Source organism: Apodemus sylvaticus, chromosome 7 (assembly GCF_947179515.1).
Source record: "Apodemus sylvaticus chromosome 7, mApoSyl1.1, whole genome shotgun sequence".
Classification (NCBI taxonomy): domain Eukaryota; kingdom Metazoa; phylum Chordata; class Mammalia; order Rodentia; family Muridae; genus Apodemus; species Apodemus sylvaticus.
In genome coordinates, this window is record NC_067478.1 from 84,545,982 (window position 1) to 84,572,692 (window position 26,711).

At 51.6% G+C, this 26,711-nt stretch overlaps 2 protein-coding genes across 11 annotated transcripts in view; one reads left to right on the forward strand and one right to left on the reverse strand.

Moving 5' to 3' along the window:
• Positions 1 to 12,166, forward strand: part of Phldb1 (pleckstrin homology like domain family B member 1) — a 50,065-nt gene extending 37,899 nt beyond the window's left edge. For 8 of the 9 annotated variants that reach the window (XM_052188515.1, XM_052188508.1, XM_052188509.1 and 5 more), the window contains 5 exons: positions 1,786 to 1,932; positions 4,138 to 4,254; positions 4,516 to 4,618; positions 9,859 to 9,944; positions 10,788 to 12,166. In XM_052188515.1, the coding sequence (XP_052044475.1) occupies positions 1,786 to 1,932; positions 4,138 to 4,254; positions 4,516 to 4,618; positions 9,859 to 9,944; positions 10,788 to 10,928 (594 nt within the window). In that variant the 3' untranslated portion in view covers positions 10,929 to 12,166. The remainder of the gene's footprint in view (positions 1 to 1,785; positions 1,933 to 4,137; positions 4,255 to 4,515; positions 4,619 to 9,858; positions 9,945 to 10,787) is intronic. The other variant, XR_007978845.1, reaches the window with a different exon arrangement.
• Positions 12,167 to 12,399: 233 nt separating this feature from the next.
• Positions 12,400 to 25,719, reverse strand: Treh (trehalase). Of its 2 annotated transcripts, XM_052189500.1 has the most exons (15): positions 25,637 to 25,719; positions 17,310 to 17,410; positions 17,047 to 17,191; positions 16,878 to 16,965; positions 15,738 to 15,838; positions 15,505 to 15,597; positions 15,300 to 15,416; positions 15,090 to 15,212; positions 14,803 to 14,852; positions 14,479 to 14,673; positions 13,704 to 13,921; positions 13,381 to 13,492; positions 13,038 to 13,150; positions 12,755 to 12,808; positions 12,400 to 12,540 (listed from the first exon to the last, which is right to left on the reverse strand). In XM_052189500.1, exons 1-15 carry the CDS (start codon positions 25,714 to 25,716, stop codon positions 12,400 to 12,402), a joined length of 1,731 nt encoding a protein of 576 aa, XP_052045460.1. In that variant the 5' UTR covers positions 25,717 to 25,719. The 2 variants fall into 2 exon arrangements, with proteins under 2 accessions (XP_052045460.1, XP_052045459.1); XM_052189499.1 differs by lacking the exon at positions 15,738 to 15,838 and having other exon boundaries at positions 17,310 to 17,406; positions 25,637 to 25,716.
• Positions 25,720 to 26,711: the final 992 nt, after the last annotated feature.

Here is a 26,711-nt window from a genome sequence, read left to right on the forward strand (position 1 = left end):
GAAGGAGAGAGAGAGAGAGGAGAGAGGAGAGAGGAGAGAGGAGAGAGGAGAGAGGAGGAGGAGAGAGGAGAGAGGAGAGAGGGAGAGAGAGGAGAGAGGAGAGAGGAGAGAGGAGAGAGGAGAGAGGAGAGAGGAGAGAGGAGAGAGGGAGAGAGGAGGAGAGGAGAGAGGAGAGAGGAGAGAGGAGAGAGGAGAGAGGAGAGAGGAGAGAGGAGAGAGGAGAGAGAGAGAGGAGAGAGGAGAGAGGAGGGAGAGGAGAGAGGAGAGAGGAGAGAGGAGAGAGGAGAGAGGAGAGAGGAGAGAGGAGAGAGGAGAGAGGAGAGAGGAGAGAGGAGAGAAGAGAGAAGAGAGAAGAGAGACAAGAGAGTGTTTGGTAGAAGCTGTCCTAGCCTGCATTTCGCTCCTTCCCCTCCCTGAAATTGTGGTCTTGCTGGCCTCAAACTTCTGATCGAGCAATGCCTTAAAAAGAAAAATATCTGTATTTGCCAGGTGTGGTTGCGCACGCCTTTGAGAGGCAGAGATAGGCAGATCTCATGTGAGTTTGAGGGTAGCCAGGGCTACACAGAGAAAACCTGGTGTCAAAAAGCCAAAACCAACAACCAAGCAACAGTAAAATCCCTCTCAGTCTCTGACTAAAAAACAGTAAGTAAAATCCAGGAATTACAGGAGTCAAAAAGGAGGAGGAACCGCCCACATGGGCGGAGAACCAGCTAAAAAGGAAGTCTCTGTGTCTCTGTGTTATTTTCATGAAATCAAGACAAATCTCCAAGCCTCCCCTAGAGGGAAAGCAGGAGATATGCTGAGTTGTAAGCTGTAGCAGACCAGCGTAGAGGCCTCTATTGATCAAGACACAAAAAGTTTAGTTGTGGTATTAATCTCTGTATTAAGCTTAATTGCCCATTAAGTTTGAAATTCAACAATAAATGTTACATGTAGAATTCTAAAGAGCCTTATGAAGTCAGTGGCTAGGAAAGGACTGTATGTACCAGCTGTCAAAAACGACAACTGAATAGTGCCTGTTCTAGGAATTCAGATAAAGCTGCAAGAGCCTTGCACTGAGAGGTGGCTCAGCAGTTACGAGTTCTTGCACTTCTTTCAGAAGACCCCAGTGTGTGTCCTAGCATCAACGTCACAATTGACTGTGGGATCTGACAACCTCTTCTGTGGATACACACGCACACGCGCACACACACACAAATAAATAGAAATACAATCATGCCAGGCAGTGGTGACGCACGCCTTTAATCCCAGCACTTGGGAGTGGAGGCAGGGATGGGTGGATCTCTGAGTTTGAGGCCAGCCAGAGTTACATGAGACCCTGTCTCATTAAAAGAAAGTTATACAAGATCCACTTTATTAGCCGGGCGGTGGTGGCGCCCGCCTTTAATCCCAGCACTTAGGAGGCAGAGGCAGGTGGATTTCTGAGTTCGAGGCTAGCCTGGTCTACAGAGTGAGTTCCAGGACAGCCAGGACTACACAGAGAAACCCTGTCTTGAAAACACCAAAAAAAAAAAAAAAGACCCACTTTATTGCGTGCTATTTTTGTGCTGGAATCTGATGGTATGTCTGGATTCTTTGGGTTTTCACCCCACTCCCAGAACAGGCATGCTGAAGCCCATTTTTCTAATTAGGGAGTTTATAGGGTGCAGCCCATAGACTGGTGACAGAGCCCGAGAGAGGGTGACAAGCCTTTGAGGACTTGCTCAGCCAGGCCGTTGTCCAGGGTCGGTGTCCCCTGAAGCTCTGGCCAGGCTCGAGGGCACTGAACCCTGGCTTTCCTGTCAGGAGCGGGAGATGGAGCTCCGGAGGCAGGCCCTGGAGGAGGAACGGCGGAGGCGGGAGCAAGTGGAGAGGAGGCTGCAGAGCGAGAGCGCCCGCAGGCAGCAGCTGGTGGAGAAAGAAGTCAAGCTCCGGGAGAAGCAGTTCTCCCAGGTGAGTGGGTGGGCGATAGGGCCGCGCTGGGCTTGATGTTGAGGGATATGACGGAGGCGGGATGTCCCAGGTCCCTCTGCGGCTGTCCTCTGGAAAAGACGGCCCACAACGGCAGTGGGCTTAGCACAGACGGAAGTCTACTTGGAACTCATTGGCCACAAAAAATAGACCCACTGGGGTTTGTTGAAGTGTATGTGTGCATGAGTGTGTGTGTGTGTGTGTGTGTGTGTGTGTGTGTGTTGGGGTGGGTGGGGTGTGAAGCTATGGCAGACTCTTCTGTATCTCTGGAATCAGATAGGTTCAACACATATATGGAGAGACAGATGACAGACAGACAGACAGACAGACACACACACACACACACACACACACACGACTTTGGACACAGTTTTAAGTTGGCAGAAGCTGGCTTGGAGAGGCTTTTTGGGAGCCGATGCTGTCCTTATACCACCTGCTCACCCTGCATGTGGTATTGCTCAGTGTCCCAACCCTCTTCACCGCACAGGGCCTTCGGACTTTGGTCTCCATCTCCTGTGGACAGCCTCCCTTTAACGTTTGGTTTCCATCGCTGAGAGACACTGGCTTCTCCTTGAGGAGAAATCTTTTGGTGTTCAAAACCAGACCTTACCTGGGAGATCTGAGCAGGGGGCATGGGAAAGGCAGCTGGCCAAGGACAGCCAAGGGCATCCACCTGTGCACCTGGTCCCTGACTGAGAACTAGAGAACATAAGGGATGGGACCTCATGCTAGCCTTTAGATAATAAACAATCAGAAGCTAGGCAGGGAGATACATGCCATTAATTCTAGGATTCTGTAAGCAGAGGCAGGTGGATTGCTATGAGTTCAAAGCCATCCTGGTCTACATAGTGAGTTCCAGGACAGCCAGAGCTACATGGTGAGACCTTGTCTCAAAAAACAAAAACACAGATAGAAAGGATACAACCGGTGGGGCTGGAGAATGGCTCAGCTGTTAAATACATTTACTGTTGTTGGCAGACGACCTGAGTTTGGTTCCCAAAAATCATACAGTGGCTCACAACAGCTGTAGCTCTAGTTCTAGGGGATCCTAGTACCCCTCTGGCCTCTGTGAGCATGCATGCCCCAGTGAGGTATACATACATACAGCAGGTACGCACTAGTGCACATAAAATTAAAATAAAATTAAAAAACTCCCTCTAGAGTTTCACCTCGGTGGTCTGATCTTTATCAGAGGTCTTGATCCTTTTCCCTGTCCCAGCTCCTGACACCCCTCAGACTCCGTTCTCCAGCCTCCATCTTTGAGACTAGGTCCTGGTATGAGAGGGAGCAGAGTCAGGCCCTCTTTGCGTCTCTTTGCAAGGAGTACATTTTGGGCTTAAGTAATTTGTGACATTGTAAGAGTATGTGACATTTTAAAGGTCTTCCTGGAAAAGCAAGAGTGGAAAAATAATTTCCTATTATTTTTAATAATAGGTTAATGGAGAATTCTCATTAGTAACAGAAGTGGAGTGGACCTTAGTGTTTGTCTAGTTTATAGAAGGAAACTAGAAGAATATGACCCAAAGCCACTGAGCAGATCTCTATTTTTAAAAAGAGGTTCCCCTAGCTCTATTAATCTCTATTAATTATATTATGTATTTAGTGTATATGGGGTTGGGAGGGCTGGTGAGAGGTCGTAAGACAACTTGTCAGATTGTCTCCTTCTATCATATGGGTCGTAGGAGTCGAATTGAGGTCATCCGGCTTGGCAACAGGCTCCTGTACCCACTGAACCATCCTGCCAGCTGATTATTGGCCTTTTGATGCAGGGCCTTGAGAGCACTGGGAGGTCACCCCCTTCCCCCCTCCCGCCCCCAGCTGCCTCCCACCCCTTAGCACACGCAGGTCTCCCACGGGACTCATTTTCCCAGAACATGTTCCCATCTGGTCTCTTGTCAGTTCTGTCAGGAGGGAGAGGAGGGACAAGAAGACAGCCTCGGCCACGTCATGGTGATAAGTGGCAGAACAGAGATAAGGAGCTGACAGCATCTCGCCTGGGCTTAGGAGAGTCAGGCATGCTAGGTGTCCACTCAGGTCACAAGTCCTGTGAAACCAGTGAACACCACAGGAGCCGAGAGCGGGTGATGTGAAATTGTGGGAGGCTCAGGACTGAAGCAGAGGAACAAGAACAGGGGACCGAGGAGAAAAGAGAAATAACTGCTGTCCCCGCACTCCCCACTCCCCCAGGCACGACCTCTTACACGTTATCTTCCCAACCGGAAGGAGGACTTTGATTTGAAGACCCACATAGAGTCGTCGGGCCACGGGGTAGACACCTGCCTCCATGTGGTGCTGAGCAGCAAGGTACCAGACCACGTGGCTTGGGGTGGGGGTGGGGCGATACTCCTAGTCAGATCCTACTCAGAAGCACCTCCGGGATCCTTCGGATTTGGCCTCAGTCTGTCCCAACATTGTCAGGACTGTCCCAGTACCTTGAGTGCGGGCTGGGGATAGCCTCTGGAAATGCAGTCACAGGCAGTTGCTAAAGGAGACTAAAGGGGCTACCTGGAGAGGAAGCTCAGGGGCTCCATGCTCACATATGTCTTCGCTGTTCCTCCTCACCAGGTCTGCCGTGGCTACCTCATCAAGATGGGTGGCAAGATTAAATCGTGGAAGAAGCGCTGGTTTGTCTTTGATCGGCTGAAGCGCACCCTTTCCTATTACGTGGGTGAGTTCCCACGGGCTGAGTCAGGGAGGGGGCTCCTGGGTGGTCTGATCTGCTAGAAGGAAGCCAGACTTCCAAGTAGAGGGTCAGAGGCTCTAGGGGCTTTGCCTTCCCACCCCTGAAAATGTACAGAGTGTACCTGGTTCACCTTTGTTCGTCATTCATTCATTCATTCATTCATTCATTCTTTGGTGGTGTTGAGCATCTAATGCACTCCAGTTCCTGTTTTAGACTCTGGTGACAACAAAGTGGCCATGCCTTCTCCCTTGGTGCATATTGTCAGGAAGTTAGATGCTAAGCAGAAGGTTATAGTAAATACAGTGAGTGAGTTTGCTGACGGGAATGCCCAGATGCTGGGTGCAAAATCTGGGCTTCGAACTGCCCCTTGGTCTCTCTCAGAGACTTCAAGGTAATCACTTCAACAGTTTCAAGGACTCTTGGGACAGTCCAGGAAACAGGAACCTTGTTCACGATGCTCTTCCTCTCCCAGTCTCTGGTGCAGACTCGTATTCCCCGGAATGCCCTGGAACTTTCCTATTAGAGGACAAGGTTCTGTGTGGTTCTCTAGTCAGCAAAGGCCCAGGTGTGCAGTGATCGGCAGTCTTCTATACGCCCAGCATGAACTCACTGTGCATTGTGGGCTGCTTGTCTTTGCAGCCCAATGCGCCATTCTGGAACGTTACTGGGCCTATTGGCAGAGCCAGGAGAGTTTTGAGGAACTTTGCCTTGACGTGAAGGACCTCAGCTGGGAAGTAATGTGTGACACACCTGCCTACCAGTCACTCAGCCCACCATCTGCAGAGCTGGGGAAAGCAACTCTACCTACCAAGAGCCTGGAAAGGGGAGGGCTTCCAGGTCACGAATGCCCAGGCCCAGGGCCTTGCTTGCCCCCTCAGCTTTACCCGTTTAAGAAGCTTCCCCAGTCACTGTGGGTCCTGGATGTGGAGAAACACAAGCGTGGATGTGGCTAGGCTGAGGCAGTAGAGGGAGGTTGTCAGCCTGAGCAGCAGAGTCCCAACTTGAGACACACTGGGGCTGAGATGCACCTAGCTAGGTCCCCGAAACCCGTCGGGCTGTAAGGCAGACCCTAGTTGAATGTCTTGGCGTAGTAGTCACAGCAAATTCAGGCCCTGTTCATCAGACACTTGTATGCTAGGTATTTTGGATGCATCGGCCCATCTAATTCTTGTCAAAAGCACTGTATTTACACCTCCTTTATGTATAAGGAAAATGGGACTCAGAAAGCCTTTGTCCACAGTCTCACAGCAACGACAGGCAGAGGAGAGGGGAGGGGCAGCCACTTGTAGAGAAGAGGCGGGAAGAGAAACCAGCAGAGGCAGAAGGGCAGGAAGCAGGAAGCCATCTCTGACTGTGTGCCAGGTGCCAGGCTGGCACTTGGCAAATGCGATCTTGGTTCATGTCTATGAAACATAGGAGACCACATTTAGACAGGCAGCGGAAACAGAAGGAGGCCAGCCAAGGGAACAGACATTTGTAAGCCCAAGGTGTCACCAGCAATGATAGATATTACCAGAAGGTCAAGAAGGATGTGGCCCAAAGGTCCTTTGACTCTGGGTCTGAGACTTGAGATTTGAGAGGTGGTTTTCCACCATGCAAGCAGGCAGAAGCCAGATTGCACAAGACCAAGGAGAGGTGGGCGGGACAGAGTGTAGGCAGGTTACTGTTTCCCTGTTGCTATTTCCAGGGAAAGAAGAAGCGGGGCGGGGAGGGAGGCAGGGCACAATACGACTGGAGGATGGCCAGGAGGAAACGCTGAGACGGGTTTAGGGCTACACCAGGACCTGGGTGTGGCTTGCCTGCTGGACCCGCACCCTCCTCCTTCCTATAACAGGAAATCACATTAGATTAGCGTGGGTAAACCCTTCAGGCGCTCGCCTTACCTGGACCGGTTCCCACCCTCCTCAGCACTCCGGCAGTCATCCCTGCCTTGCTGTGTGACATCAGCCCAGAGCGTAATGCTGTAGTGACAGATGCCGAGTACTGTGCCAGCCTCTGCTGGGTGCTCTGAATGGGCTCTTGCGTTTCACACCTCTTCCCTCCCTCCCTCCCTCCCTCCCTCCCTCCCTCAGAAGTGGCAGAGTACTCCTGAGCTTCAAGCCACACCGGCAAGTGACAAGGCTGTGTGCCTGCACCTCCTTGCCACCTTGTAGCTTCCTAGCCCAAGACTGTATGATTCCTTTCTGAGTGTCAGTTCCTGGGACGCAGTCATTCTGTCACCAGCGAGCACCTGTTCTGTGCCTGGCACGTAGCTGTTGCCGTTGTTGGAGGAGGATATAGGTGTGGATAACAGAGGCTCAGATTCAGTGTTGCGAGTTCTGTGATGGGGATCCGCGGTGTCTGCTGTGGTGGTCCGCAGTGGGTCTTGAAGGTTGGTTAGGAGTTTGCTGTGCCTGTGGACAGGAGGAGGTGGTCCTGGGGTATGCAGAGCTGGGTTGCCAAGGGGACAGAGAGAAACTCAAGAGACCTAATTCAGTGTAGAGGAGGCTGTGAGACAAGGATGGAGGATGTGTTGGCAGCAGTGTGTGCCAAGACATAGAGGAACCATCAGGGAAGGTTGTCTGCCGAAGCTTTTATAGCTTGTCTCTCAACACTGGGTCAGGTGAGTGGCAGGGCTGGAGGCGGGGCCTTTAGGAGGCCGGAGCAGGGAACTAGGCCTGAAATAATGTCGAGTGTGGGGAAGGACCCGTGGGGAGAGCTTGCTAATAGCTGTCACTTATAACTGAATTCAGTGGTTGTTGGCATCATTGTCTCCTGGAGGACTGAGGCTGGTGGCTGAAGGTGGCAGTTGTACCGTGTGATCAATGTTTGCGATTGCCCGTTTCCCTTCGTCCACACCCAGCGGGCACCTCTGCTCTGACGGCTCCCCTCACGCTCTCCCCCAGCTCCACCCCACCCCACCCCCAACCTTGAATGTTGTATGCTATGTGTATGCTCCGCGCTGTTCCCATGAAGGGAGTAGAATGGCCGGAAGAGCCCAGTAGGGCTCCGTGGACTTCCGTCCTCCTTAGCCCCGCCCCGGGGGCGGGTCAAACCTACTGCATTGTGCTCCGCCACAGAGCTCCATGCTCCCCAGAGCTCCGTGGCTGCTTCCTTCTGGGTTTGGTTTGGTTTGGGTTTGGGTTTTGTTCTAGGATTTCTTTTTTGAGACAGACTCTCACATAGCCCAGGTTGGCTTTGAATTTGCTATGGTAATGATAACCCTTGAACTTGCCTCTACTTCCCAAGTGCTGGGATTACAGGTGTGAAATGTCATGCTTGTACCTTGTTTTTAATTACAAAATCATTTAAAGGTGCAAAGGTCAGAGGCTCCAGCTCACCTGGAGCAGGAGTTACAGGTGGCTTGTGAGCTGGCTGTCTGACGTTGGTTCTCTTCACCGCTGAGCCGTCTCAGCCCCTATCATGCCCGGTTGTGTGATGTTAGGAGCCGGGGGCTCCATGTTTGCTGGACAAGCAAGCAGCCAACTGCGCGGTACCCCCGGCCTTCCTGGTTTCCTTTAATAACACGAGATTCATATCAATATGGTTCAGAATCAAAACATAAAAACGTTTACTTTGCCAGGCGGTGGTGGCACACGCATGTAATCCCAGCACTCTGGGAGGCAGAGGCAGGCAGATTTCTGAGTTCGAGGCCAGCCTGGTCTACAGAGTGAGCTCCAGGACAGCCAGGGCTATACAGAGAAACCCTGTCTCAAAAAAAACCCAAATACAACAAAACAAACAAACAAAAAAACAAAAATAAAATACACACACAAGAAAAGTTTACTTTGAGATATACATCTCCACCAAGCACAGGTAATAGAAGCTTTTTTTTTTTTAAGACACTGTCTCTTGTAGCCTATGTTGGCCTAACGCTCACTATGCAGTCAGAACTGGTCCTGACCTCGTCTTTAAACACTGGCATTATTGATGGGCACACATGCAGATGAACACCATCCTTATCCCCAGTGGCAGCTAACACATTCTCCTGGGGGCCTCTTTAGGCATCTTAGCCGTCTTTCTGTTTCCGGGATGTCTAAGCCTGTCTACTGATACATGGTGCATTTTATAGATTGACCCTGCAGCTGTATGCCTGCCAGCTGCTTCTAAGGGCTGGAGGGAGGGCTCAGTGGGTAAGAGCACTGCGGCTCAGGCATGAGGATCTGAGCACAGGCCGAGGTTCTCTTAGTTCTCACGCATTCCTGCTATCCCAGTGCCGCGACAGAGATGGGAGTGCTGGGGTTTGCAGGCAGTCAACCCACCCCTGGGTTCGGCAAGAGACCCTATCTCAAGGGAATAAGGTAGAGGGTGACACCCCTCTGGCCTCTATAGTGTGCATACATGGGGTGCACATGCTCACACACACACTATATGCCACATACACACAGATACTGTGTCATCTTACATAACAGCAACTATGGTTCCTTCACGTGGTACACTCTAATTTATTAACTCATCTCCACTTGAGGGATAGTTAGTGTGCTTACACAAAGCTGTTGCGACTATTGTAAATCTGTTATTCTGTGTGAGTCGAATAAATGATTTTTGTTGTTTGCTTGTTTCTTTTTTTTTTTTTGGATTTGGTTTTATCGAGACAGGGTTTCTCTGTGTAGCACTGGCTGTCCTGGAACTCACTACTGTCTGTAGACCAGGTTGGCCTTGAACTCAGAAATCTGCCTGCCTCTGCCTCCCAAGTGCTGGGATTACAGGCGTGTACCATCACGCCTGGCTGTTTGCTTGTTTCTTGACACGGGGTCTTGTTGTGTAGCTCTGGCTAGCCTGGAACTTACTAGGTAGACCAAGCTAGCAACAAGCTCACCTGTCTCTGCCTCCTGAGTGCTGAGATCAAAGTCTTTCTAACCTGTTTATTATTTGTATTTATGTTAAAATGTATCTCTTTTAGAGATCTGTATTGTGTCAGTTAGGCTGGCCAGGAGCTGAGAGCTATCCTGCCTCATCCTCAGCAAACTGCTGGGGTTCCAGGTGCCTGCCTACTTTTAACCAGCGTGCTCAGGTCATCCATACGAGCCTCACCGGATTTGCCTCCAGCTCTCATGGTCCTAGCAGTTCAGTCTGACGGTAGATCGAATCTCAACAGATTTCTGATTCCCACCATCCCTGCCGTTAGGGTCCCCCGTTAGGCTCCGTGGTGGAGTCCTGTCCGCCATTCCCCAGATGAGGGAGTGAGCGCAGTCTCGGACACCCTGTGCTGTGTCCGGCTCAGCCCAGCCCTCATTGCTTTGCAGACAAACACGAGACAAAGCTGAAGGGCGTCATCTACTTCCAGGCCATCGAGGAAGTGTACTATGACCACCTGCGCAGCGCAGCCAAGGTGAGGCAGGGAGGACCAGAGTCCTGCAGGAAGGGGCGCCGTGGGATTCTGGGCACCAAGGCTTCGAGCCTGTCCTCTGCCCAGCTCCGGGTCTGCTTCACGCTCTCTCTCTTTACCGTTTGTCTCTTCCTTTCTTCCTCTCCCCCTCCCAGAAAAGGTTTTTCCACTTCACCATGGTGACGGAGGTACCCCCAACCCCACATGCCAATAACAGAACTCCTCAATTAACTTCCTATGCCCTTCGGTCCCTGACCACTGACTCCCCCGTCCCTCTAACTTGTTCCAGGCCAGAGAGAGGAGGCAGCAAGGGGCTCCTCTGGACTGAAGCCCACTGGTCGCCTTCCTCTCTGGCCAGGACAGCGGAGCTGGGGGAAGAGCAGGCGCTAGACTGGAGAGGGGGGCTTGATAAAAGGCTACCGTGGAGGCTGGGCCAGTTAGCCTTAGGCAAGTCACCCTCTCCTGCCAGCCCTCAGACCTCACCTAACCCTGACCTCCGCCCCTCTGGGGTCTGGGCTACCATCCTACTAAGGGTCTTCTCCTGCCCCTTCTTGGCTCAGAGGAGAATCTGGTTCTCATCGAGGCAACCCTTGTGACAGATTCTCTTGTGTTAACTTTGGAACTGAAGTATGCCCCTATTGGGGTTGTGAGGGTTTAGAGAGCCCAGTACTGCTGTGCGTTAGAATGCAAACCTCTGCACCCTTGGGGACCAGGGTTCGGCCTGTTTGAGACTCAGCCTTAAATTCAGGGCTTCCTGGAGACCTTGAGAAAAATCAAGACTAGGGAGGTGAAAAGAAAGTTCTAGGCCTGGAGTCCCATCTTAGCACTTCCTGTCTTGCCTTCCAGAGTCCGAATCCGGCCCTTACTTTCTGCGTGAAGACTCATGACCGGCTGTACTACATGGTGGCCCCGTCTGCAGAGGCCATGCGCATCTGGATGGATGTCATTGTCACAGGAGCTGAGGGCTACACTCAATTCATGAACTAAGTGTCATGCGCCTCCTGGGTCCCCAGGTCAGCCCCAGGACTCTGTGCCCTGCCACTCACTGCTCTGCTTGTCCCTGGAGACAGTGGCACATTGGGCACGGGGCCCGCAAAGGGAGTACCCCAGGGCTTTTGTGCAAGAAGACAAATTGTTTTGTGAGGAGTTTGGTGCTTGGGAATCAGGCTCTGGTCCCTAAAGAGCCAGCAGAGAGGAAAGGAAGAGGGAGCTGCCTTGTCGCCTCCTGGGAGTCCAAAAGTTCAGGGTTCCCTCCTGGGTCCAGCAGGCTGAAGAGGCGGAGCTGAGTGGCGCTCGCAGCTCTGTCCAGGCGCGCACTCGCCCCAGCTTGTTTTCTCTTTGTAAAGGACAAATTATGGTACCAGAATCTGCCAAAGATCCCCTTCTCATCTCATCCCCTGTGCGGAGACTTGGGGGTTCCTGAGCAGAGCTGCGTGAAAGGCTGGGGAGCAGCTCAGGCCTGCACCTCCCATCCCCACCCCCTCCTCCGTCTGCCGTCTCCTCCCACCTCCCACTTTTCACTACTCAGCTCAAGGACCAGAGGCCTCAAGTGTCATTCTCGAGGTCCAGCCCCATCATCATGTTACAAGCCCGTCATCCTTGTCTCCATGGTGACTGCTTCATCGCCATGGTTACACACTAATTGCCATGGCCACGCTGTGGCTCTGCCCACTGCTTCGGCTGTGGGCCACGTGAGGGTACGTGCCATCATCTCTCCAACCCAGGCCTGGGGGCACAGTCACAGGGCGGGAGGAGATGGCATTCCTCCCTGCTGCAGTGCAGCTCCAGCCCCCAGCCCAGCCCTCTCCTGTTACTGTGCCTTGTTTAGAGCCAGAAGGGATGATGTCCGGGGATCCAAGACCAGAGGAACCGCATCACTGAGGGGAGAGGAAGCTAAGAGGTCCGCCCTCCCGTTCTGACAGGACTAGTTCCCAATAAGGAACAAGGGGTGGCCCCGAGTGCCTGGGAAAAAGCCTGAGTTGGGGGTGGGGCGGGCAGAAGCGGAGGCCCTGAGCTGTGGTGATCTCCCTTCAGTTTCCTAAAGGTGTAGGAAGGAGTAGGAGTCAAGTCTCCAGCTGGCTGGCCTCAGCCTTGCGCCTTAACACTAAGCCACCTTCCCTGCCCTCCCCAGCACTCGGCCTTTGGTTGCTGGGCCTGGCTGGGTGTTTTGCAGTATTTGTAAGCGTTTCCGCAGAACAATAAAAGCATTTTGACTATGTACGTGAGTGCAGGAGCCTGTGCTGTGTGTGTGTGGTACCTGATGGGACGCTTTAGATACCAGGATTCAGTTTCTGCCCCGGTGAATTTTACAGTCTTGACCTCTTGGTCACTTGTTGGCTCAGTACACTGTGAGTAGGATTTGGGAGGCGGATATGAGGGAGGAGGGGGCCAGGGGTTTAATGAACCATGATCTGGGCCAGGGGAGAAGGCACAGGCAATGAGTCCATTCTTGTCCGTGTCACTGTAGCAGAAGACTGAGAAGAAGGGCAACCGCCAGACAGTGGGGTCCCAGGGAAGCTAACTGGGCCCCTGAAGTCAGCTGGTCTCCGTAGCGGTCCAGAAGCATCAGGGCCAGTCCGTTTGTCCAGCCAAATCCTTCCTGGAGAGAGGCCAGGACAGTTGGGCCAGATCACTGAGGCTCTCAAGCCTTGTTTGGGGGATCCCCTCTTTCCAGGGTTTCTGGCCCCGGGGCGCATGACTACCATTTAGAATCTCTCCCATAGGCCCACTTACTGGGCATCTCAGACCCAAGGGGCATGTCTGTGATCCCCGAAGTTGCCTGTAACTGGGTCAGCTCACCCTAGCTTGCTCACCTGAACTTCATACTCCCCTCCTCCGCCTGGATGTCCACCGTTGCTGATGTCATACTGGGGACAAACACAGGAGTTATAGGTGGATACTGCCCCCAAGACGGACCACACTAGCTAGAGAGCCACTGAAGGAAAAGATGTACCAAGCTGCTGCTCAGACCCCTGCAGTGCCCAAGAGTGGCCACCAGAGGTCGCACTATACCAGCTTGTTCTGTCTTAGGTCTGGCAAAGTCTGACAAACCCAGCATCAACCATGGAATAAGAACCCGATGGCAGACACACTCACCTTCTCATACATGGCTGACTTTTGGGAGTAGACTTTGAAGTTGGTTTTGATCCAGTTCTGGGCCAGCTGGAAAGCCACCTCCTGAGTCTGCGGGGAAGCTGACTTGGCCAAACCTAGACCCCACCACCCCAGAAAAGGCCTGAGTATTCGGAGACCTCATCCTGGGCAAAAAAGCTTTGACCTTACTCTCCCTAAGGAAGAAAAATCTAGGCCTTCATTCAGATCTCCTTTCTGGACCTGTAGACCCCATGTTCTTAATCCAGGGCCTGGGATTGGCGAGAAGGAGAGGAGGGTGAGTCTCCCAGACAAGTGAAATGGGTGTACCAACTGTCCCCTTTCATACCTCTAATGACCAGGTCCTGCAGTGGGGCCCAAGCATTGGGGAAGTCCCACTGCTGGCCTGTGTTACGAAGAGAAGTTGGGATCCCATGCTGGTAGGTCAAGATCTTGTTGTCCTAGAAGGTTCCAGACATCAATGTGACCGTGAGCAGTGGCTGAAGTAGGAGCCAAGGACCCTGGGCCCTCAGGGAGGGCAGGCCTGCCCCTCCTGACCCTCTCATCCTGCCCCACAGCCACTCCCAGCGGCCTCAGCGAGACTTGCAGAGAAGGGAGGATCCTGCCTCCAGGGTGCCAGGCCGGCCCGCCCACTGCCCACCCTCCCCTTACCTCCAAGTACTTCAGAGCCCTGTCAGCAGCACTAGGGTCTGAGAAGCAGCCAGCCCAGAGTGGGGTGAGGTTGGAGGGATAAAACTCCAGGTTCCTCTTCCCTTTTTCCAAGTCGTAGTCGAACCAAGCACCCTTCTGCTCGTCCCACAGGATGGCCTCCATGGCGGCCAAGCGCTGGTCCCGAAGGGTCCTATACTTTGTGGCCTCCGTGTCGTTCCCTGTGTGGTTCTGCCTTTAGTCTCACCAGGCAGAGCACTGGACACTGCCCTTGGGTCCCTGGCTTTAGATGTCTTTACGTCGGCCCCTTCCATATGTGGTGCCCAAATAGACTAAGAATCCTAAAGACCACGGACCATGATTCCCCAGTGCCCATTAGAATTCATGGCTCCTTGAACTAATGGCCCTGCCCTCCTCCCTGGGACTTGCTGCTCTGTCTCCAGGTCCATCATTCTGATGGCTCTAGCTCTGTGAAGGCTGAGGAGAGCTTTGGGGAATGGAGAGATCTGAAGTATGCGCCAAGGTGGCCCTCACAAAAAGGACAGCAATGTGGATGTAAGTGTGGGGTCCTGTCATTCTCTCTGTCTCTGTCTCTCTCTGTCTCTCTCTGTCTGTCTCTGTCTCTCTCTCTCTGTCTCTCTCTCTCTCTCTCTCTCTCTCTCTCTCTCTCTTCTCTCCTCCATAGAATTGAACTGACTGAGGAGACCTATCTCCACTTCCACGGCCAAGGCTGGTGTAGGAGCCCACACTGGCCTGTCTCCTGTCATGGGGTTCTCACCTAGTCTGGAGTAGAAGTTACTCATCAGCTCCTCTGCTTGGCACAGGAACGCATTCAGGTCAGCGGGTACCATTTTGCTGGTTCGGATGCTGCTAAGTAATTGAGGGTCTGGGCCTCCAACCAGCCAGCGTGAAGAGAAGTCCCAGCCAGACTCAGCCCCGGCCTTGAGCTCAGCCCACAGAGTCTCTGAGTCCCCTGTGAGAACAGAACAGTAACCCCAGGCCACAACTGACTACAGGACCAAGCAGCCACAGATCAAAGCCGGACAGTCGCAGAGGCTCAGTACCCCGAGTCCCGTCAGTCCTTCCTCCTGTTCCTGCTTACCTTCTGGAATCGAGTTTGCCAATTCTGCATCTTTCCTGTAGGCCTCTGGCCTAGCCAAGAGAAGGACAACAGCCCAACATTGGTAGGTGCTAAGCCCCTCCTCTGCCAACCAGAAAACTAGGTCGTCTTCACTCGGTCACTCTGCCACACTGCCACACACAGCATAAGGGGTCTAACTCTCGCAGGGTCCACATTTGATGAGCTAAGTCACCCCTCCATCTCGAGGTTCCAGAGATGCTCATGTCAGAGTGAGCAGACAAGGGACTGACTGCAGGCCAGTTTCTCACCTGGGTCCCCCATAGGGGACATAGTAGCGATTTAAGATATAGCTTTGTCCTCCTGAGACCACAGAGACAGTTCGGTTCACAGTCCAGAAGTCCAGTTCTGAGGCGAGAGTCGCAATATTCTCCCTGGTTTAGAGCAAGCAACACCTCAGCCCAGGTACAAAGTCACTGCCCTTGGCCCTGGGACACCTCCAGCATGAGCAGGGTACCCACTGAAGGAAGGCGACATCCTTGGTGTGATCCACGTATCGATCCATCATGAGGGTCAGGAGTGGGGGTTGGCTCCGCTGCAGGTAATACACACGCCCACCATTGGGGATATGTCCATAGCTGTCAAGACAAGACTCTGCTTCGATACCTCCTGGCCCAACAACAAGGCCAAGGCAAGCCCAGCTCCCTGCCCGAGGTCCCTTCTTACGTCTTCACCAGATCCAGAAAGTTCTGCAGCATACCCTTCACCGTTGAGGCCATCTCAGAGAGAAGCAGGCCTTCCATCACCCAGTACGAGTCCCTGAGAAGAGGCCAGCACTCATCAGCCAGCTTCCACCCTCTGCCCAGCACTCCATGTTGGAGGGTGCTGGCTGGCCCTGGGTTCTCCACACCTCTGCCAGCCTCCACAAACCCCTAACTTTTTTGGTTGCGGGCACTCACCAGTAGTAGAATTCAACGAAGCGCCCTCCGGGCACAATGAAGGGGTGCTCTGAGTAGATCAGGGAGTACCGCTCAGGGTGGCTAAGGACTTCTGTTTTCATCTGGGATCAGGGGAGAGGGCCCAGGGTAGCTTAGCATCAGCCACGAGGGTGTAGGATACAAAGGGCGGGGGCAGAGGGCCTGGCAGCCATAGCCAAGGAGGCTGCATCTCTTGTTCCTTTTGTTTTGTTACATGGTCGAGGCTGAATTCTGGGAGTCTTAGTGTCCTCAACTCTCCACACACCAGCATTTCACCTCCTGGCTCAACTTGGTGATGTGCGGAAGCCTGGACCTGCATCAAGCAGGTGACCACTGGTGATAGCCCATCGCTGTGACCCAGATGAGGCTAATGCTATTCAAGGTCTCCCTTAATCCTTCCAATCCCCCCACCCCTGCCCTGCCCCACCTTGCCACACGAAACCAAACTCAGAAGGTGGAGTAAGTACCCTCTCCTGGTCCCCCTCCCGGGATGGTAAAGCCCATGGCCTTTCCCCAAGAGAGTTGAGTTTGGGAGCAGTGAGGACTGGGGTCCCTCCCTTGAGCCCTTCTTCAACCTGTTCCTGCCAGTTCTAAGTGTCTTAGTGGGGAGCATAGCCTTCCTCAATGCTCACTCCTGTGAGCGAGCAGCAGGATGGGGGTCAGGTATGGTCCTACTGGAGTGGCTGGTCCTGGGCAGCCTAAGGCTGACTGCCAGGCAGGAAAGAGAGTCCCTCAGCTCTGAGCTGAACACAGGCTGGCCACATGCAGCCAGAATGACTGTCCTTGGGACTGAGCCTAGCCCAGGAGCTTAGGAAGGGAGAGCGGCAGAGGTCATGCCCCCTGCCATGTCCTTCTTGACTGCAGGAGGTAGCACTGGGACCCTCAGGCAGCAGGATATGCATAGTTAGCACAGGAGGATGTGAGGAGTTAGACTCAGATGTCCTTTTCTGAAGTCAGAAGAACATTCTAGAAGGTTTCTATTTAGAGCTCAGGGGCATGGGCTATGTTCTTAGGAAATGTCTGTGCTCCCAAGCACTGTGGGTCCCAACAGGCAAGGAGGGGGTCTCTGTCCCATCCCTGGAGAAGTCAGCTGGGCCATAAAGCAGGCCAGGCCTCTGCTACCTTCTTTCCCAGCTTTTTCCAGATCTTGTGTAGCTCCTCGGCCCAGACACGCAGCTTGGCATCTGAGATCTTCTGCAGGAACTGAGGGCTAGAAGAGATGGTCCCACAGGGTTCATGGAGGCCGCCCCAAGTAAGGGCCTCCCCTCCTGTCTTCCCTCCAGAGCACTACCTGTCCTTCCAGTCCTCAGGGGTCCAGGACTGCAGCTCCTGCCCCACGGGCAGGAAGTAACTCTGGACAAATTCCTGAAGCTGTTCCTTGGGGATGCTGTGGTTGTGGGCCGTGGCCAGCTCACCAAACTTCTGCAGGACTTCGTCTGGAGAGCAGGCGACACTGCGGGTCACTGGGTGATGAGACCCACCCCGACCAGCGGAGCCAGTGCTTCTCCCTCACCTGCCTGGGGGAAGACTCAGGACGAGCCAAGGTGGCTTTACCTGGAGATGTGGCCAGTGACATGTCCACAAACTGCTTGTCATCTTGGTAGAGCTGGGCCATCTGAACTTGGTGCAGGAGGTCTCCATGGCAGTAGATCTGGCTGTAGAGACAGCCGAGGTGGTAGTGGTTAGAAGAGAGGGCTGGGGTGTGGGACAGATAACTAGTTGTTGGTGGTGATGATGACGACAACGACGATGACAATGATGATGGTATAGGATATCTCTATCATGCAGCCCTGATTCTCCTGGAACTCCATATGTAGACCAGGCTAGCCTCTTACTCAGAGATCCACTTCTCTCTGCCTCCAAAGTACTGGGATTAAAGTCAAGCACCACCTCTAAGCCTGCCTGTGGAAGTGCCTTAAATATTCTCAAGCTGGGTGTGGTAGAAATGCCCTTAAAATGCCAGGACTCGCAGGGCGGTGGTGAGGCACACCTTTAATCCCAGCACTCTGGGAGGCAGAGGCAGGTGGATTTCTGAGTTCGAGGCCAACCTGGTCTACAGAGCGAGTTCCAGGACAGCCGGGGCTACACAAAGAAACCTTGTCTCAAAAAAACAAAAAAAAAACCCCAAACCAAAACAAAATAAAAAAGTCAGGACTCTGAAGTTAGGGGGCAGGCAGATCTATGTGAGTTAGAGACAAGCCTGGAACATATAGAGTTCCAGGATAGCCACAGCTACATGGTGAAACCTTATCTCAAAAAAGAAAAAGAAAGAAAAGAGATAAGGAATCTCAGGCCAAGGGTGTCTTTCTTTCTTTTTTTTTTTTCTTTTTTGGATTTGGTTCTTTCAAGACAGGGTTTCTCTGTATAGCCCTGGCTGTCCTAGAACTTGCTCTGTAGACCAGGCTGGCCTCGAACTCAGAAATCCGCCTGCCTCTGCCTCCCAGAGTACTGGGATTACAGGCATGTGCCACCACTGCCCGGCAGCAGGCCAAGGGTGTCATTTTTGTTGTTGTTGTTGTTTTTTGTTTTTTCGAGACAGGGTTTCTCTGTGTAGCCCTGGCTGTCCTGGAACTCTCTCTGTAGACCAGGCTGGCCTCGAACTCAGAAATCCACCTGCCTCTGCCTCCTAGAGTGCTGGTATTACAGGTGTGCACCACCACTGCCCGGCAGGCCAAGGGTGTCTTAAGGAAACTTCAAATTCAATAAACAAACAAACAAGACCCTTGGACTCATTTTCTTTAAAAGAATAATGTACGGGCTGGAGAAATAGCAATTAAGAGCACTTGCTGCTCCAGAGGACCTAAGTTCACTGCTCAGTGCCCACGAGGCTGCCCACGAGGCTGCCCACGAATGCTCATAACTGTCTGTAACTCCTGTTTAGAGTTCTCTGATGCCTCCGCGGCACCAAGTATACAAGTGGTGGATGGATGTATGTGCAGATCAATTATCCATGCACTTTTTAATTTAGAAAGAAAGAAAGAGAAAGAGAAAGAAACAAAGAAAGAGAAAGAAAGAAAGAAAGGAAGGGAGGAAGGAAGGAAGGAAGGAAGGAAGGAAGGAAGGAAGGAAGGAAGGAAGGAAGGAAAGGAAAGGGTGGTGGGGGTGGGAAAGAATACGGTCCCAGAGGCCACCAGTGGTCTGAGTGACATCACGTTAAATGGACATATGGACTGACCCCATGTTCTCTGGGGTGGTCTTAGCTGAGGAACCACATCTGTAGTCCCTTATTGTGTCACTTGTTCATTCCCAAGGTGGGGGTCTCACTATGTAAACAGCCTGGCCATGAACTGACAAACACCTGCCGGCCTCTGCCTTTTTTGTTTTGCTCTGTCCGGTTTTATTTTTTGTTTGTTTGTTTGTTTTTTGAGATAGCTCAGCCTGGTCAAACTCCAGATCCCCTTGCCTTGCGGGGCCTCCTGGGTGCTGAGATTTACAAACGTGGAACACTGAGCTCAGCTGGGACTTGCTTTTAATGAGGAGAAGCATTCAGAGGTAAAGATTTATTAATCAGAGCAAGCAGATCTTTCCCTGTCGGGGAGCAAAGGTTGGAAAAGGGGAGAAGAAGGACAGGTCAAGTCAATGAATAATGCCAGATAGTGCCAGACCCACCTCGGGGAGGGCGGGGCACTGCCACAGCAGGGAGGGCCCCCTGATTATTTAATGCATATTAAGGCCAAAGTAGTTATGGACAACACCCTACTCGGCAGGCGCCAGGGCTCAGGGGACAACTCCCACCCTTCCGCCATATTTCCTATAGGCTTGCAACATGCATTGATGCAATCTGACGTCCTGGCTCGCTGCAATGGTCAGAGCCACACCCCTTGGGACACCAGGAAGGATGGTTAGGTGTTCTTCTGAGGACCACCTGTGTCTCCCCTTTAAGAAGGTCTGTGTTCTGTAATATAATGATGCACTATGGGGACCCAGGTTGGTCCAAGTTTTTGAACTGAGACTGGGTGACCAATTTTGTTCCCAACCAACACGGAACCCAGAAAATAATCAAAGCCCCTCCCTCCCTCCCTCCCACCAGGCAGCAATGCCTGCACACCATATTTGGTAAATAGATAAGGCACAGAAAAGTTCTCTGTAATCTTCGCAGACTTGTCTGTAAGGAAGCTGAACGCCACTGTGATGGGGGCAGGCGCAGGCATTGCTGGAAAGCTGTAACTACCTGGTGTAAATAACTCACTTAACGACACTCATACTGGGAACTCGAGCAAGAGTGTCTTCTGGACAGAGTGCCAACAGAGCAGACTGGCCTGAGAATGGTAGTCCTTTCTGAACTCAGTATTCTTCCATGTTTGTCTATGGCACAATAACAGACCAGGATTATCAATCAAGTTATCGCAAAACACATCATAGAGGTTATTAAGGAAGACTGATTGTTTCTTTAATTCTGTCACTAGCCTTCAAATACTGCCATGCATCAACTGGCCAGCACTGACTGTGATTTTTATGTAAGTTTTATGACAAGTGGAAATGTTCAGACAGACAGGATGGTGCTGTTAGAAGAGTCTTGGCCCGCTGGGCTGGAGGGTGGGCTGATCAGTTAAGAGAATTCACTGTTCTTGCTGAGGACCTGGGTTCTGTTCCAAGTACCCACATGGTGGCTCTCAACCATCTCTGACTGCAGCTTCAGGGTAGCTGATGCCCTCTTCTGGCCTCTATAGGCACTGCATGCCTGTGATGCACTTACACACAGGCAGAATACTTCTAAACATAAAACCAACCAACAAACAAATAAATAAAATGTATGGTCCGGGCATGGTGGCAAACATCTTTTTTTTTTTTTTAAGATTTGTTTGTCTGTTTATTATGTAGATAGCATTCTGCCTGCATGTACGCCTGCAGGCCAGAAGAGGGCGCCAGATATCATTATAGATGGTGCGAGCCACCACGTGGTTGCTGGGGATTGAACTCAGGACCTCTGGTAGAGCAGCCAGTGCTCTTAACTGCTGAGTGGTATCTCCAGTCCTGGTAAATGTCTTTTAATTCTAGTGCTTGGGAGGGAGGAGCTCTATGAGTTTGAGGCTAGGGTGGTCTTCCTAGTGAGTTCCTGGACAGCTAGGGCTACATAGAGAGACACTATATTAAAACAAACAAACAACCCAGAATTAATTAATTAAAAACAACCTGGGTTTGAGGCCAGGATCACTGTGATGTACTCATCATGTTCCACATGTTTAAGGGGCAGTCTAATAAAACCACTCTCTTTCAGATGCCAGTTACAAATTTGAGAGTCCCTGGGCTGTTTATAGTTTGGAATAGCTGGTTGCACACTGTGTGGGAACTCTTACTGATAGGCTTGGGAACCACCCCAACTTCTGGCACTTGTAGCTGCAGTCCTGCTACTGAGACCTTGGCATCAGGGGAGAGAGAGCTAGCTCGGGTGACAAGAAACCAACAGCTGTACTGTCCCTTCCCCCACAGGAAGAACTGGCTAGTCAGGCCAGGTTCTCCCACACCTTGGTCTCTAAGCCAGCAGAGAAGCAGAGGCTGTGCTGACAGAGTCCTGTAGGGCTGAGTGCCCGAATGCGTGTGCAAGGCAGCTCGTCACATCGGTCTCACTGTTCGCCGCTGCACAGGACAAACACCCGTTCCCATCCTCTCCTCCATCCTCATTCACGGTCTTATCCTGGAGCCGCCCTGAACTGGATAGGAGCCAAGGATGACCTTGATCTTCTAATCCTCCTGCTCCCATCCCCCACCCCCACCCCCACGCCCGGTGTGGGGATTATGGAATGGACCACTCTGCCCCATTTAGGCACTGCTAAGGATCAACTTCCTGTCGGCTAGGCATGTATTCCACCACCTGAGCTATATAGTCTCAAAACTTCACGACCTTAAGGGCAATTATTTGTCCGTTATCTTTCTGCCTGACTTATGATCCAGGCTAATGGCCCAGACTCAAGAGCTGGTGAAACCCAAAATCAGCGGCAGAGTCTTAATTCAGCCCATGGAGTTGGTTTTGTATTTCCTTCAACCAAAACAGCATGCTACACGTTCACCTTGGAATAGACACTCCATAGTTCACCTTGGAATAAAACAAGCTGTAGATTCCTTGAGAGTGTCCACAGGGCACAGGCCTCTTCCTGAGAGTATGATTTTCAACAATGACCAGGATGTCCTTGTCATGTGTCAATAATATTTCGTGGTCTTTACTTTCAGGGGAAATTTCAACCAATATCTAATAGCTACTGATTACCTCGCCAGCCTGTAATTCTCTAGTTCAAAGTATCCACCCTTTGGCCGTGCCTATAAGCCCATGGAGGATGGAGAGGCAGGAATTAGCCTGGACTCCACAGTGAGGCTCAGGGTCTCATGTAGCTCAGGATAGCCTCCACCTTGCTATGTGGCTGAGGACCACCTACAGGCTGACTGAATTTGTGATTCTCCTGACTCCACCTCCCAAGAGCTGGGATTAGAGGTAGGGGCCACCATGTTTTGCTTATGCAGGGCTGGGATCAAACTCAGGATGTTACTCATGCTAGGGAAGGGCCCCTACAAACAAACTACACTCCCATGTCCCACAGCTTTTTTTTTTTTTTGAGAGAGAGAGAGAGAGAGAGAGAGAGAGAGAGAGAGAGAGAGAGAATGATATGGGTGTGTCTGAGTGAAGCTGCCAAGGACACAGAGAGGGTATTGGGTCACTTGGAGCTGAAGATATTCAGGTGTGAGCTGCCAGGTGGGGTGCTGGGAACTGAACTCCAATCCTTTGGAAGATGATTGTATTTTTTTAAAGATTTATTTATTATTATATGTAAGCACACTGTCCCTGTCTTCAGACACACCAGAAGAGGCCATAGGATTCCCATTACAGATGAACCACCCTGTGGTTGCTGGGATTTGAACTCAGGACCTTCAGAAGAGCAGTCAGTGCTCTTATTGGCTGAGCCATCTCTCTGTATTCTTTTTTCTTTTCTTTTCTTTCTTTTTTTTTTTTTTAAGTTTTTTCAAGACAGGGTTTCTCTGTGTAGCCGTGGCTGTCCTGGAATTCACTCTGTAGACCAGGCTGGCCTCGAACTCAGAAATCTGCCTGCCTCTGCCTCCCAAGTACTGGGATTACAGGCGTGTACCACCACCACTGCCCGGCTTGAGGATTGTATTCTTAAACACTAAGCCATCTCTCCAGTCCCTGCTTATTCCTTATTGGGGTCCTTTGCCTCAATCATCAGGGTGTCAGTTCCCTAGGAATTAGATTTGTCATCTCAAAATCCCATCATTAACCTACCGCAGCAGAACTATTCTGTTTGGGGTTTTGTTGTTGTTTTTGTGACAGGGTCTCTCTGTGTAGTTCTAGCTGTCCTAGAACTCCCTTTGTAGTAGACCAGGCTGGCCTAGAACTGACAGAGATCCTCCTGCCTCAGCCTCCTGAGGTGTATGCCAAGACTCACAGAAGTATTCTTCAATATCAAAGTGGTCATCCAGGTGACCTATAGTCACCCAGGAATGAAATATTCCTCATCACCTGATCTTTTGTCCTTCCTTTCTCTAAATAGTTCCCTAAAGGGTTGGTGTCATTCTCCTAAGACACACACTAACACTAACTGCAATTGAGTTCTGGGGCAAGCCACGTGGAGACGTGCAGATTGCACACACAGATAAAGGGACTAGCCCTTCCTTTATGAAGAAGACAGCCATAAGCTTGGAGGGGGTCCCCACTCCACCTGCAATTTTGATCAACTGTATATAAATGTGGGGGTTCTCATAATCCCTTCGTATTCCATAATTTGCTAGAACCCAGAACCAGGAAATCACTATACCTGTGGCTATATTTTTCTCTTATTTTTCATGACAGGTTTTCTCTGTGTAGCCCTGGCTCTCCTGGAATTTGCTCTGTAGACCAGGCGGGCCTCGAACTCAGAGCCTGGTCTCCCTCTGCTTCATGAGGCATGAAAGGCATATGCCACCATACCCAGATTATATTTTTCTTATTGAGAGCAAATCAGGGTGAGCCAAACAAAGACAGACATGGGTGGAGGCAGGGGGACTCCTGATCACGACGACGTTTCTTACTGAGGAACCACAATGCTCACCCTACCAACCCACTGCAATGTCTCCAACCAGAAAGCTTCACCAGTGTCTGGAATTTAGAGTTTTGGTCAGGGTCTTGCTACAAAGAGCCCAGTAAACGGAGTCACTGGCCATGTGATGGAATCTTCCATGTACAGGGACCTTCCTTTTCCTGAAGGTCAAATGGTATCTTGTGACTCAAAGGTCCTTGTGTTACTGGAGTGCCTGTCCCCATCCTGAGTCATGCTAGGAGCTCCTGGGGACAATGCCACATATCACCTTATCTTCATACGCCATAAAGGCCCATGCTAAGCAACAAAGGCCATTTTATCCCATGCGAAATTCCAAGGGCGGAGAGATCGCTTGCCAGGAACCCAAGAGGGAGACCAATCGGATTCATCATCACATAGCAGAAAAGTGCCACTGCACAGGTGGCCATCATCCCACCTCCACGTGGCCAAGTCCCAGAGTCACCTGAGAGACATCATAATATGCTGCCCCATGAGTGCTGACATTGGGACTTGGAGCATGCTGGCTATCCTAAACTAATGCTGTCATTTGTGATGGGGCAACAGGCCACACGATATCAGTTTAATCTTTGAAGACCTACAGGGGTTGCTGGGAAGGATCCCAAGAAACTCAACATGGAGACTCAGGGATACCTCCTGGTTGGCAGTGCTTCCTGTCCATGTCCTCTGGGAGAAAACTGCTGGAAGTTTGTGTTTCTTCTCTCCTGGACTCTACCCTATACATCTGTGCCTTCAATGACTTCCATTCCCAAGCACACATGTGACTGTCCAAGTAGAGCACTGGCATGCCACTTGTCTCAGGGACAAGCAGCAGCGCTCATGCCAGGCACTGCAAATAGCCCAACAGGACACAAGAGACTGGATCAAATAGCCGCTCTGAAGTCCTGCCCTCTGCTGAATGAACAAGTCCTGGTGATTATTCCAGATCCCTCCTGTCCTTCCATACTCCACAATTGGGCATTAGTGAATATTCACAGCCCAGTCTTCCTGCATCCCTAATCGACTCCTCAGCCCCACCCCCACCCCAGTCCTGACACCGCAGGGCTTGGTCTCCTCTCCTTAGCACTATCTGTACCTCATAGCCTGGTTCGGCTTCTGTCCAAGCCACATGGGACTTTGTGACCTTGGAGGACACCTCAGAGACTTTGCCCCACAGACTCTTTGCCCCGCTTTCCCCTTCTGTTCAAAGATGGCCCCCTCTGCATTCCGCTGGCCTGTTGCCTCCTCTGAGACACCCCCTTCTCTTACTCCTTGCTTCCTTAGCTCCTGGGCTTCTGTTTGCTCTTCACCATCCTAGGCCTGTTTTGACCCAAGAGCTGGTGATGTGGGGGTGGAGCGAGGGCTCAGTGAGTTTGTGTGGGAGGGAGATTGACAGTTCCATATCCAGGAGGCAGGGCGGCACCCCCATCTTTGTATTTGCTAGTAGAAGCTGAGACCCAGGAGAAAGGATTGACTTGCCCTGGGACACAGAGAGAGCAGCAGGGTAGGCTGCACCCCATAAGCTCTTGACAGGACCTAGACTCCCCTCACACCACGCTAGGGAAGGTTTGCTAGAACAGTGGAGAGGGCAGCCCTGCTTGTCCTCGGGGCAGCTTGGCTGGTGAGCTCTGGCCAGCAGCATGGAGAGCTTGCTTTGGACAACAACTCTAGAGTCATATATAGAGATGCCTCAGAGTTCCAGCTTGTTCCAGCACAGTGACTTTGGTGTATCTTCCTACTCCTACAAACCCAGCTTCTTCCTTCTTTATCCTCTGAGAGGCTGGCCCTCAGGGACTGAGCTCTCATCCCAGCCTTCCACCCTGGTCTTCCTCCCCACACCCAGCTCCTTCACCCCCCTACCTCTCACAGGGTGGTGGCAGGGCCTCCTGGGACCTAAGTCCCAGCCCCAGCAGAACCAGCAGGTGCAGCTCCCAGGTCATCCTGGGTACGAATGAGTCTGGTTCCAGAGGTGCCTGGAACCGAATGAGCAAGCCCGGGCACCTCTGGCTTGCTGAGCACGGCCTGCTTCGCTTGCCTACCCAGGTCAGCCAAAGTCCAGGCCATGAGGTGTGGCCACCTGAGGTGGGATGTGTGCTTCAACTTCTTGTGGACTGCCTACTATACTACTTCTGCCCACCAGCTGCAGTGGTCACTACCCCATCAACCATTGTTTTCCATTTCTCAATTCTAACTGGTGTTACATGCTCAGGGACTTTCCTTAGAGTCATATGGGTGAACACCCAAGGGCCAGGGCCACAACTGAGGCCACCCAACTATGATTTAGACACCAAATCTGTGTGTGGCTCCCAAGTCACTAATGCCAGAAGGGACTGTTTCTTTTATCATTTTAGACAGAATGGCTCAAGTCTTCCCCAATGTGATGTCAAACTCACTGTTATCTACAGGAGACCCTGTGAGGACACAGGACTGTCACCTCTCAGGGAATGGGTCAGGAAGCCCCACCATAAGATAATATCTGCACTGAGTCTTGAGGAATAGTCAGGAGGCCATTCCATCCCATGAGACATCCAGAGACTTGGTGCAGAGGTTGTGTGACAGGCTGGAGGGACATGTTGGTACCAGTTAGCGAAAAGGTTTTGCCAAGGAGCTGGAGAAATGGCGCAGAGGTTAAGAATATTGGCTGCCCTTCCAGAGAATCCTGGCTCAATTCTCAGCACCTACATGGCAGCTCACAACTATCTGTAACTTCAGTTCTAGGGGATCTGACTCCCTCGCACAGATACACATGCAGGCAAATACCAATATACATAAAATAGATAGATAGATAGATAGATAGACAGACAGACAGACAGACAGACATACAAAGATAGGTGATAGTTGATAAATAGAAAGATAAATAATAGATAAATGATAGAGATAGATGATAGGTAGATGATAGATAGAAAAATAGATGATAGATGGTAGATAGATAGAT

What these genes read in the sequence shown, in the direction of transcription:
- Treh (XM_052189500.1), bottom strand. Translation starts at nt 25,716, where the DNA reads ATGACCTGGGAGCTGCACCTGCTGGTTCTGCTGGGGCTGGGACTTAGG. An exon ending in CCTGAGGACTGGAAGGACAG is followed by an intron (nt 16,966 to 17,046) that starts GTAGTGCTCTGG and finishes CATCTCTTCTAG; the next exon opens with CCCTCAGTTCCTGCAGAAGA. An exon ending in GCAGGACCTGGTCATTAGAG is followed by an intron (nt 13,151 to 13,380) that starts GTATGAAAGGGG and finishes GGTGGGGTCTAG; the next exon opens with GTTTGGCCAAGTCAGCTTCC.